This window comes from Schistocerca americana, chromosome 4 (genome assembly GCF_021461395.2).
Source record: "Schistocerca americana isolate TAMUIC-IGC-003095 chromosome 4, iqSchAmer2.1, whole genome shotgun sequence".
NCBI classification, from domain to species: Eukaryota; Metazoa; Arthropoda; class Insecta; order Orthoptera; family Acrididae; genus Schistocerca; species Schistocerca americana.
The window spans coordinates 49,750,236-49,763,229 of NC_060122.1; the positions used below are offsets into that span (position 1 = coordinate 49,750,236).

Here is a 12,994-nt window from a genome sequence, read left to right on the forward strand (position 1 = left end):
TGCTAGCTGTGGCACAAGCTTTTGGGGAGAAAACCAGGTCAAGACTAAATGACATTTTTATTATGCAAAAAAGAGCTATTCGTATCATGACACACAGCCCACCACAAACTCACTGTAGACCCTTATTCAGACAACTGAAGATACTGACAATACCATTGATATATATCTTTAAATGCCTGGAAACGGTCAGTAAAAATAACTGCGATCTCCAAATCAACTCAAGCTACCATGATCACAATACAAGGCATTGTAAAGACTTCCACATTCCCTATGTAGCAAAAACTAGAAGTCAGAAACATGTTAGGCAATTAAAGAATTGAAAGGTAAAAATAATTAAAGCATTAAGTAAAAAAAAATACTTGATGGAAAAATGCTACTAGAGTAAGCAAAGACCTGTCTCAAACTGTGGATTGAAACCTGTACTTACTTTTTAAAAAATTTAAACTAATTTAATTGTGTTTTCAACTTCATAATTATGGTACTTATGAAAAATCTGTTAATCATCTGTAATACATTTTGTGTACAAGGCGTAGTTCATGGTCTGTGATTGTTTATCATGAGCACGTACTTTTGTTTTTGTGTAATAAGTTCTTGTACACTACTTATGTACTATGTGTATGTAATTTGTTTGGCTGTTTGTATATGTTCGTCCATTTATTTTGTGTATGTGTTGTTATGAGTTACGTGTAATCAAATGACAAATCCTGTATCACGTGTGTGATCTATTGGACGCTAAATAAATAAATAAATAAATAAATTAATTAATTAATTAATAGACATCCAAAGGAACAGACACCACACTTTTATAAATATTCATGCCTGATGTAATATTGGCCTTTCAGTCCAAATGCACTGCAATGTCAGATATCCCACAGAAATATAGTAGACCCGCAAGCAAAGAAGGCTAATATACAGGGTACACTACTGTGGAGATTTGGGTTAGGAAGGAAACAGACTGATACCCAGAGTGCAAAAGAAATTTTTATGTGTCACTATTCAGTTGTTTCAATGTGCTATTGCAGTAGAAGTCAAATTTCTTTCATCAGGCCTCGATAATGTTTCACTCTGAAGACATTCAATATGTCTATAATGCTTGGCTACATCCAGTAATGTCTTCTCATGTATGTGTAAATAATCCTGCAACATGGGACAGCCAATGCAGTGAGCAGTAAGACTGGAATCAATGCATACACATTGAGGAAGTAAATAGGGGGGATCTAATCAGTGAAGTATAGAGTACAATTTGATTGGTTAGCGATGGAAACATCACGTCTAGTAGGTACGTATTCCACATATACAGCTTTGCATTATTTTGTTTCCAGTCAGGAACCACTCATTTAAAGCAACACATTTGTGATAAAACCCACACTGACACAGCTCCTTCAGAGATAGCGGAAGTAATAAACAACAGTATAGCACAGAAGTGTGTTGCAATGTGTGCCAAAGACACGAGTCCTCAAAGCTGTATCTGATGAAGGTTGCAAAGAACTAGGCCAATGATTAACACATTTAGGTGCACAGTATATAGAATTCTGTAGTTCAGATGCCATACTGCATGCCATCTCTTGTGAACTTTGTTTTCTTTACACCTAAATTTCTGGATTTAGGAGCACACAAGTAAATGCTATGAAAATCAAAGGAGAGTAATGCTGTTTAGAACATTTCACTGGACATGTTTCATAATTTTCTTACTGTCTCCAACCAGGATACCAGAACAATAAAACTTTTTGGAAAACTGCAAAAGGATTTTTTGTTTTGTTCTGATCTCTATTTTGTTTGTTATAATTGAAAATTGAAGTAATCACTGAATAAAACAGGATTCTCAGTTTTTTACATTTATTAACCTTCAAAATAAGCAAGGTGTTCCACCAAAATAGCAGGGTTCTCAGTGTTCCATAACCGCCATAAACCACTCTGAACTAGAATGATCACACCATTCCCCTCCCCACCCTTTCCCATGTGCTGAAATCACAATAATTTGTTTCAAGACAAAATTATCATAAACACTAAAAATCAGATAATGTGACTCAATTGTGGAACATCTGCAGTGCTTACCATAATCAGGGTCCCTGGCGAGCACACGAAGTATAATTAATTTCTTAAGCTGCTTTACTCGCATTTCCTTCTCATCTATCTCATTAATTTCAGAACAGCATGCTTCACAGAGCATTCCTTTTCTGTCAATTTCTACATTCCTCATATGTATAATTTCAGCCAGCCTCTGGCTGAAGCTAATTCTGCTGGTGTTGGTGAGGGCAGTCATGGGAGTCCCTGTAATTCCCACCACTTCACGGCATAAAAAGCAGCTGCTTGCACTGGCTGGTAGATGTTCTTGGAACTGGAAGTAAAAGCATACACAAACCTGTGTTAAGTATTTGTCAATATTCATTTGTGTTACATTGGACTACAGTACTGCATACCCTAAAAGGAGTGCCTGTAACTACTATAACCAGTTATATTTGTGACAGTCTTTTTGTTGTGCCTATCTCCAACTCAGCATCTCTGTTTAATGGTGAGTAGCAACTTTCCTTTCCAGGTCAACTTGGGGACAAGCTACTTAATTTTAGGTGCATGTGTAATGCTTGTGCTCTAATATGAAAAGTCACAGTGAACTACTTATCCAATTCTTTGACATGAGCTCTTCTATCCTACGGTGTTTTAACTACTCCATTGAAACTCCACATTTTGGAAGACACACCACAGTCCACCTCTAAGTTTACACTGGAGCAGTAGGTGACTATTTCATTCTTCTTGCAACAAAATTCAATCATATGAGGCTCATCACGTAAATATACATTTCACATGGCAATCTAGCACATAGTCAGTTAGCTTGAGCATCAATATGAACTGCATAAAAGAACATGTTTGACCTGCTGCTGGAAGGTATGTTGCTGCTCACAGTGTTCATCCTCACACAATAGCCACACTGAAGACAACCTTGGAAGAAAGTGGCACTATCTCCCACTTTGGAGGTCAGTAAGACAACCCTGCAGTCGTCATATAGGCTAAATCAGTAAATATAAATGAAATATTGAAATCATCTTTAAAAATTCAGTCAATGCCAATGACAAATTGGGACAGGCAGTACAAAGTTTTCATGATCTCAGATGAGAATCTGAATGCAGAAGAGAGACAGGAGGCCAAATGGAGGAGTAAAACAACAAACAGGTAGTGTGAGAGAGCTGACAGGAAAACAAGATCTAAATCCTGTCAGAGACACTGATTTTATATGATGGTACTTACTGTCTTTCAATGTCCTGCCTCTTCACTAAGTTTGAAAAGGAATTTCAATTTCTTGAATCTTAGTTAGAGAAACATGACACCATTGAATGAATATATCCAAGCTTAACAACTTATACGAACTAAACACATTTTTGCAGTAAGAATTAATGTTTTGTGGATTTACTAATGTGCTAGTAATTCAAATCATCTTATATTATTCATTAAAAAGACAATATTCAGAATTAAAATCAGTTATATTGCTACAAGTCCAATTGTGATGAAGAAGTAAGATGGATCAGCATAGATCTGCTTGGTTTTCCTGAAAGTCTGTAAGAGGGGTGGCCCGGAGGCAGATGGCTAACAATCTAATGCCATGCAACTGTCACTTACAGTACAATGCTGATTTATAATAAACTTAGTCTTCAGTGCATGTGTCAAGAGTAACTGTTATGCAGAGAATTCAAGGCTGTTCAGCAATACTGTCGTTGTTAAAAGGCAAAGGACTGATAATTAAATATTTATTGCAAAATATATTCCAATTTGCTCAATTTTACCACTACAATGTAATAGAACAAATATCTTATTTCAGTTTATGAACTATTTTACTTTTAAATTATCTATGTATGTCATTTAGCCAAGTACATCATTCACATATTTTTTCCTTTACTCTTCCCCTAAAAAATGGTTATAGTAAAAGGATTTTAAGCCATAAGTTATGGCCACAAAGGGGCAAGAAGGTTCTGAAAATACAGATCAAAAGTTGCCAATGGAATTACTTTGATTTACATCAGCTACATTAACTATTTTTGTCCCATGTCCAGGGTTCTGTTATATCAGATTACACAAATCACTTCAGCTTTCACACCAAGTCATGGACACTGAGTTCAATAGTTCCTTATACATGAAGAAACACTGCTTCACTTCTAAAGAACCCAATTGTGCATTTCCTGTCAGCACTCATAAAGGGAGCCCAGTCAAAGCTGCAAAAGGTTTCCACATCTGAAATCTTCATTAAATTCAATTTGAATTTGAATTTGTTTTTAGAAACCCCATCAAGTATGTTCTTAACACTTTGATTGTTTTATTTGTTTTATTCTAGGGCATAAGAACAACTAAGGTCATATGTGCCCATGTCAGAGCATCTGAAAACTAAGACAAAAAAGAAGTTAAAAGTAAGTGCACGTTAAGTCGAATCTACAGAAGAGAGACAGTTAAAACTGAAAAATTCCTTGTGGAGAAAGTTGCATAAAATTTTCCATAGAGACAACAGAGGTCCTGAACTAAATATTAAATGTCATTTGCTGTATTGCTACGATAGATTAAAGGTAAGACAGGATCAACCGCCTGTGGAGCTTTCGCTAAAATGGGTAATAACTCAGGCAGCAAACATAAATGAGAAGATAAGTGGTTGAAAAAAGGGAATTCTGTCAGGAAATGCCAAACTGTCAAAGGCTGATGACAAGCAGATGGACTTTGCTGGAGCTTGTTCCCATGAAGGGGGGACCAGTGGTGATGCCCAAGGGTACCACCTGCGGACTGATGGCAACACAGAGATCATCAGACGGTATGGAAGAACTAACAGGCTGAGGTAGTCTGTTGCCTTGGCAGCAACAAGAGAAGCTGCGTTTCTGATCAGACCGACATGACCAGGTACCCACATAAACATCACAGTAGCTCCATAAAGAGTGAGCAAGTGGAAGCTTTCTTGAACAAGTTGCACTAAGGGATGGACCTTGTGCAGCACTGGGGATCTGAAGGGATATGAGAGAACTGGAGCAGATAACAATTGAAAAGCCTGTGTTGCCAAATGTAATGCGTGGCTTGATACAGAACAAAGAGCTCTGCTGTAAATACTTAGCTGTGTTTTGGAAGCTGGTACCGAAATTTGTCAATGCAAATGACAAAGGCACACGTGATACCACAGTCAGTCTTACTGCCATCAGTGTACACAAATGTGCTATTGCTACGTTCTGTGCGAAGGTTGAGAAACTTATGCAATAGATCAAATCTGGATTAGTGTTCTTATGAAGTCTGGAGTGAACACAGGCTGCCGCAAGAAGCCGAGGTTGGTAAAGTGTCAGGTAGCATGTATTTAAGCATGCTGGAGCAGCAGCCAAAAGGGAAGTAACAGAAGAAGGATGCACCTAACACTGGTGGTGAAAAGAATCATCAAGAAAGAGGGGAGAGGATGGGTAGCCAGGCATGGCAGACAAACATCATGTGCACCTGTTGAGGAGAACATCACACCAGTATGACTGTGGTAATTCAGCAGCTTCTGCATTCATACTCTCAATTGGGCTAGCGTAAAATGCTTCAGCAGCCAAACAGATGCCATGATGGTGCAAGATGGATGCATAAAAAGAACACCAATAGCCTAGTTTTGAATGGACAAGGGATCTGTTGGACTGGAGGAGGAAGGTCCAATCCACTCCCCAGGAAGTGCTGTTGATGGGACATTGAGGGACAGGGTATAGCAGGCAGCCAAGTAAGATGTGGGAGGACTAAGAAAATTTCCTATCAAGCATGAGCCCCAGGAATTTCACAGTTTCAGCAGACAGAAGAGCAACAGGCTCAAGATGTAAAGACAGTGGAAGAAACCCATTGCACTGTCAGAAATTCCTACAAACCGTTTTGTCAGTGGAAAAACAAAAGCCTTTGTCAATGCTCCGTGAGTAAAGACAATCACTGAAGACGCTGCTCAATGAGACCAGTCTGTGGGAGAATGCAATAGATCGAAAAATCATCAATGAAAAGGGAGCCCGATACGCCCTGCGAGATACAGGCCATAACAGTATCAAAGGTGACAGCAAGGAGGACAACACTCAGGACGGATCCCTGAGGCACAGCATTTTCCTGGATAAATGGGGTTGACAAGCAAAACCCTTATGTACCTTGAAAGTTGTCTTTTAAAAATTCCTGAAGGGAATGGTGCAGGCAGCCTCAGAAGCCCCATGTGTAGAGAGTACGGAGTATACCAGTCCTCAAGCAAGTATTTTACATTTTCTCCGGGTCAAAAAATGCACGTACAGTGTTATTTCCGCAGAAATGACACGGGTTGACAAGGTTATGAGATGGTCAACTGTAGGATGGTGTGTTGGAAATTCACATTGTGCAGTGGTTAGTAGATTGCGAGACTCTAGCCGCCACACCAGGCACCCAGCTCTGACTGGACATCACGTTGTATAACCCCACTAGATATCAAATTATGTTTGCAATCGACAAACTATGTGGCTGTGCGTTCCTTGGTGTTTTCCACGTTAGCAGGTCATCCTTACCCTATCCCACACTACTTACCAGCAAAAATGTGAGATTACTGTCACAAAGACAAATTGAAATGTTGGTTTGTCCATTCTTGAACCATTCCCTAATCTTTCTGTTCTCGCACTGTAGCTCACTAAGCAAATTCTGGTCAGCACACTGAGCTTGTTGCTATCTAGGCCTTAACTCTCCTTCATTTTGGTTTCTCAGTTTTCAAGCAATGCTCACCACCAGCATTACATTAAATTCTGCTGAGTAGACAGTTAACTATTCAACATCCTTTCCAAAGAAACTACAATGAAATGTTATACGATAGTGTCAAGACTGTAGTGAAGTAATTTTTTCAAAGTAATTTGACAAAGATGTGTGTAAATGATTTTTTACAGCGTAATACAGTTATGAAGAGCTTCCCAGAGGGCACAGTCAGTCATCAGAGCATACTGATGACAGCCAACCTCTCACTACTGACATGGGAACTATTGCAAGTTCATACACCTACAGCCAACTACAAACATACTTAAAACATGGTGACACACCCCTCCAAGTGGCCATCGATAGTATTCACCCATAACAACACATATTTGACTGCTAGCATCAGTGTACTGGCCTCACTGCATTGTAACTGTACGCACAGTACAAACGAGGCCGCTGCTGTATTTGGTAGTGTATCAACAGCTGGAAGTCATTTAAACCGTAACTCAAGAGGTGACTTTTCTGTAACGTATGCCACGAGCTCCACAGCTCATGGTCTCACTGTAGCGTTCTCACTTCCCAAGCATTGGGTCCCAGGTTTGATTCCCGGCGGGGTCAGGGATTTTTCACCTGCCCCGAGATGTTTGGGTGTTGTTGTGTCCCCATCATCATCATCATCATCATCATCATCATCATCATCATCATCATCATCATCATCTCCCCATTACAGTTGGAGGAAGGCAATGGCAAACCACCTCCATTAGGACCCTGCCTAGTATGGCAGTGCAGGTCTCCTGCATTGTTCCCATATGCTCTGTCATGAAGCATGGGAAATTTTTTCCATTTCATACCACAAGGAGGGGTCTCTGGGAGCCCGATGTTTAAACTGGGATCAAGGCAAAAATGATTTGAAATTTTTAATTTATGCTACATAACATTTATTTTTACAATTAAATAAGTGTTGTCTAAATGCTTCTAGTTTGTTTTACTGCACTAAACAAAGCCTGCAGCATTTGACTATTCATCACACAAAAGCATATAATTTTGTGTGGTTCATTTAAATAGTACACATAATGAGACTGTTAGAGTAGTGAGTGTTACATCCCGTAAAATTATACAATCTCCGTAGGAAATAAATTTACAAATAAAACTAATGTCCAGGGTTTAAAATTGCACATAAAAAGTCCACCTGATAGGGACAAAAAACCTTTTTCAAACTGAAATTAATTGCTAGGAACAATTTTTTCTTATCACCACTCCACTAACACGTTCCTCCATAGACCAACTAACAACTACTACCACACAGGCCATCATGCGCTCTCCAGTGGATAGCTGGGAGAAGTCCTGGGCTGCAAATTGATAAATCAATGGCCGAGTAACTACCATGAGCCACAATGAAATGTGTGGTGGACCCAGTATGTAAGAGGAGGAGGTCGAATTGCAACAGTAAAGTTTTGAGATCTCTGACCTTGCCAGTGAGCGTAGTACCAACCCACAAGGGGTTATGGGCATTAAAATCTCCCAGAAGTAGGAGAAGTTTAGAGAGTTGATCAATCAGTGCAACTAATACATTCAGGGGTACTGCACCATCTGGAGGAAGGTATACATTGCAGACAGTTATTTCCCACATCATCCTTATTCTGACAGCCAGAGCTTCAGCTACAGACCAAGTTTAGGACATAAATGCCAATTCCACCTGACACTATTGTAGTCACTATGGTTCATGTAATATCCCTTATATCTGTGGAAGGCAGGAATCTGCATTTCTGGGAACCATGTTTCCTGGAGAGCAATGCAGGTAGCAGGTGTAAAGTGCAACAGTTGCCGTAGCTCTGCCACCACTGGAGGATGACATCGTGAGACTGGGAAGGCATGGAACATTTAATGAGGCAGTTTACGCCTCAGAGTCATGCGCTGCCTCTGATTTATTGCCTGAGCAGTCTATATCCATTGTGTCTGAGGTTCTGGCGAGATCTAGGTCCTCAGCAGACACCAAAACCTCCACCCCATCCTCAGCCACAGAGCTTGTAGGTAGCAGTGGTTTGGGTGCCACCACAGTTTCCTTGGTCTTGGGAGTTTTCATTTTGGAAATCTCTCGCTGCTCCTTGGGTTTCCCTGGCTGGGAGGACTTCACTGGCTCAGTCTCCGGGACTGGGTATGAGCATGAAGCCCTACAGCCAGCTGCTTTTGGAATCTTCAGACACTGGCGGGTGTCATCTTTCCCACTAGAGAACCCGAAGACGACTTACGCTCCTCCAGCTTAGAAATGGGGACGGATGTCCCTGATGGTTGAGGGGGTGTTGCTCCTGAAGTAGGTGGTGCAGGAGCAACTGGGACAGAAATGCCCCCCACTGTCAAGGGGGCAGGTGTACTCTTCTGGCTCCGAGAGGTGACCTGGGTTGGCGGAGCTGATGGTGTCAAAACTGTTGTAGCGGCAGCATAAGACGATGTCATACGCACAGGCAGCAGATGTTCAAATTTTCTCTTAGTCTCAGTGTAGGTCAGTTGGTCCAGGGTCTTGTACTCCATGATTTTCCTTTCTTTCTGGAGAATCCTGCAGTCAGGGGAGCAAGGCAAATGGTGCTCTCTGCAGCTGACATAGATGGGAGGCGGGGCACATGGAATATTGGGATGTGATGGGCGTCCGCAATCTTGGCATGTTATGCTGGAAGTACAGCAGGAAGACACATGACCAAACTTACAGCACTTAAGGCACCGCATTGGGTGAGGGATATAGGGCTTTACATCACACCGGTACACCATCACCTTGACCTTCTCGGGCAACATATCACCCTCAAAGGCCAAGTTGAAGGAACTGGTGGCAACCTGATCATCCTTCCAACCCCAGTGGACACACTGGATGAAATATACACCTCGCTGCTCTAAATTGGCGTGCAGCTCATCGTTGGACTGCAAAAGAAGGTATCTGTGATACCCTGGACCATATTTAAGCTCTTATGGGGCGCGATGGCTACAGAAACATTCCCCTCCATGTCAGAAGTGAGTAACTCCCGTGACGTGGCAGAGGACTCTGTTTTGATCAAGACTGACACAGATCTCATTTAAGCCCTCCACCTCCCTGAACTTGTCCTCTAAATGCTCAACAAAAAACTGAGGCTTCATCGTCATGAAAGTTTCCTCATCAGCTCTTGAACATACAAGGTACCGGGGCGAATAAAATCCGCTGCCATCTTTAGCCTGATGTTCCTCCCATGGTGTGGCCAGGGAGGGGAATGATTTGGGGTCATACTTCTGTGCATTTAATCGAGTTCGTCATCGCTTAGAGACTGCTGGTGTTTCACCACCAGCAAGAGATGATGGACTACACTTCATCACGTGTGATCTGCCCTAATGCCACCCACTCCAACCAGGGGCCCTCCCCATGGGCACCGCCTAGCTGCAGCAAAGGCCACCTGTCAGGATGGCCATTATCGGGAGTCCTGCTGCCCCAGGGGGCTGGGCGTCTACCCCTTGGCATACACAGGGAGTTAACGGCACAGGCATCATCAGCAGAGCAATCACTGTGTGGTCAGGGGACTACAACAAACAGGGTACATGGTGGCCCCACCACTACGGACTGGCTACCATGCTGGCTATCAGGTGCAAAGAAGTCCATGTTCATTGTCGATGCAGAAATCGATGCTGCATAGTGAATTGTGGAAAATGCACGCAGGAAGGTGTCCTCTCCCATGAGATGGAGAATGGGCAGGACTGCAATGCGACGACAAGAAAGTGTGCTAAAGATGTCAATGCATGATGGACACGATACGCCTTGTAAGGTGCCCTTCCCCAATTGGTTCGCTCTTTGAAAAAATTTTGTAGAATGGAGGTCAAACCTTGTTTAGATTGAAGTCAACTGGTAGGTATTTCTGCTTAATGGAAGTCTCTCTAACAAAGAAACCACATTCTACAAAGCTTGGGTATCCGATTAATGAGGGAGTTAGTATATTTCATCAAAATATACAAGGTATTAGAGATGAAGTTAGTGAACTGCTTATAGATGTTGACTCTGAAATTATTGGTATATCTGAACACTTCTTAAATAAGGAGATAATTCAGAGGCTTCCTTTACCAGGATACAGGTTGGCTGGCAGCTTTTCTAGGAGCTCTTTGCGGTGTGGGGGAGTAGCCATGTATGTAAAAAATGGTATCTCATTTGAGTCAATTGATGTTTCAAAGTACTGCACTGAAAAGGTGTTTGAATGTTGTGCAGGTGTGGTTAAATTTAGTGGAGCTAAACTTCTTGCTACTGTTATTTATAGATCCCCAGACTCCGATTTCACAACATTTTTGCTAAAGCTAGAGGAGGTTCTTGGTTCACTTTATAGGAAATACAAGAAGTTAGTTATATGTGGTGACTTCAATATTAATTGTATAAGTGATAATTCATATAATCTTATGCAAACCATATTCTTTCCAATGAGAGTGCAGGGGAACAGTAGAACAACCATAGACAATATTTTTGTTCATTCGTCATTATAAGAAGGGCATTCTGTTAGCAAAAAGGTGAATGGCCTTTCAGATCATGATGCACAAATTTTAAGTCTAAAAGATTCTTGTGCTGCAACGCATGTTAAATATAGTTACCAACTTTTTAGGAAAGCTGATCCAGTTGCTGTACAGACTTTTGTAAACCTTATCAAGGAACAAGAGTGGCAAGATGTTTATAGTGCTGATACAGTAGACGATAAATATAATGCTTTCCTCAAGACTTTTCTCGTGCTCTTTGAAAGTTGCTTTCCATTAGAATGTTCAAAACAGGGTACTAGCACAAACAGGCAGCCTGGGTGGCTGACTAATGGGATAAGAATATCTTGTAGAACAAAGTGGCAATTATATCAAAACGTTGGAAACAGTCAAAATCTAAGTGCAGCAGCCCATTACAAACAGTATTGTAAGGTGCTTAAAAAAGTTATTTGGAAGGCAAAAAGTATGTGGTATGCAGATAGAATAGCTAAGTCTCAGGATAACATTAAAACCACATGGTCAGTCGTAAAGGAAGTGGCTGGTCTGCAGAGACAGGTCGAGAATATAGAATCAGTGCGTAGTGGGGATGTCCGTGTTACTGATAAGTCGCATATATGTACAGTTCTTAATAATCACTTTCTGAATATAGCAGGTGAACTAAATAGAAACCTAGTCCCAACAGGGAATCATATAGCGCTCTTAGAAAAAAGTGTTCCGAGACTGTTACCTGAAATGCTCCTCCATGATACTGACAAGAGGGAGATTGAGTTAATAATTAAATCACTAAAGACCAAGAACTCTCATGGATATGACGGGGTATCTAGCAGAATACTGAAGTATTGTTCCACGTATGTTAGCTCAGTACTTAGCCATATCTGTAACTTTTCCTTTAGGAGTGGTCGGTTTCCTGACCGATTAAAGTACTCAGTAGTGAAGCCACTTTATAAAACGGGAGACAGGGATAATGTTGACAATTATAGACCTATTTCTATGCCATCGGTGTTTGCTAAAGTTATCGAGAGGGTTGTATATTCAAGGTTACTGCAGCATTTAAATTTACATAATTTGCTGTCAAATGTACAGTTTGGATTTAGAAATGGCTTAACAACTGAAAATGCTATAGCCTCTTTTCTCTGTGAGGTTTTGGACGGATTAAATAAAAGGTTGCGAACGTTAGGTGTTTTCTTTGATTTAACGAAGGCTTTTGACTGTGTTGACCACAAAATATTACTGCAGAAGTTGGAACATTATGGAGTAAGGGGAGTAGCTTACAATTGGTTCGCCTCCTACTTTAAGAACAGAAAGCAGAAGGTAATCCTCCGCAATATTGAGAGTGGTAATGATGTTCAGTCCCAATGGGGCACTGTTAAATGGGGTGTTCCCCAAGGGTCGGTGCTGGGGCCACTGCTGTTTCTTATTTATATAAATGATATGCCTTCTAGTATTACAAGGTGATTCAAAAATTTTTCTGTTTGCTGATGACACCACCTTGGTAGTGAAGGATCTTGTGTGTAATATTGAAACATTATCAAATAATGTAGTTCATGATATAAGTTAGTGGCTTGTGGAAAATAATTTGATGCTAAATCACAGTAAGACTCAGTTTTTACAGTTTCTAACTCACAATTCAACAAGAACTGACATTTTAGTCAGACAGAATGGGCATGTTATAAGCGAGACGGAACAGTTCTAGTTCCTAGGCATACGGATAGATAGTAAGCTGTTGTGGAAAGCCCATGTTCAGGATCTTGTTCAGAAACTAAATGCTGCTTTACTTACCATTAGAACAGTATCTGAAATAAGTGACATTTCAACACGAAAAGTAGTATACTTTGCATATTTTCATACGCTTATG

At 40.8% G+C, this 12,994-nt stretch overlaps 1 protein-coding gene across 1 annotated transcript in view; it reads right to left on the reverse strand.

Moving 5' to 3' along the window:
* LOC124612590 (eukaryotic translation initiation factor 3 subunit A-like) overlaps positions 1-12,994 on the reverse strand; it is a 187,094-nt gene that overhangs the window by 14,038 nt on the left and 160,062 nt on the right. The window contains exon 4 of the mRNA XM_047140875.1: positions 2,056-2,338. Within this exon, the coding sequence (XP_046996831.1) occupies positions 2,056-2,338 (283 nt within the window). The remainder of the gene's footprint in view (positions 1-2,055; positions 2,339-12,994) is intronic.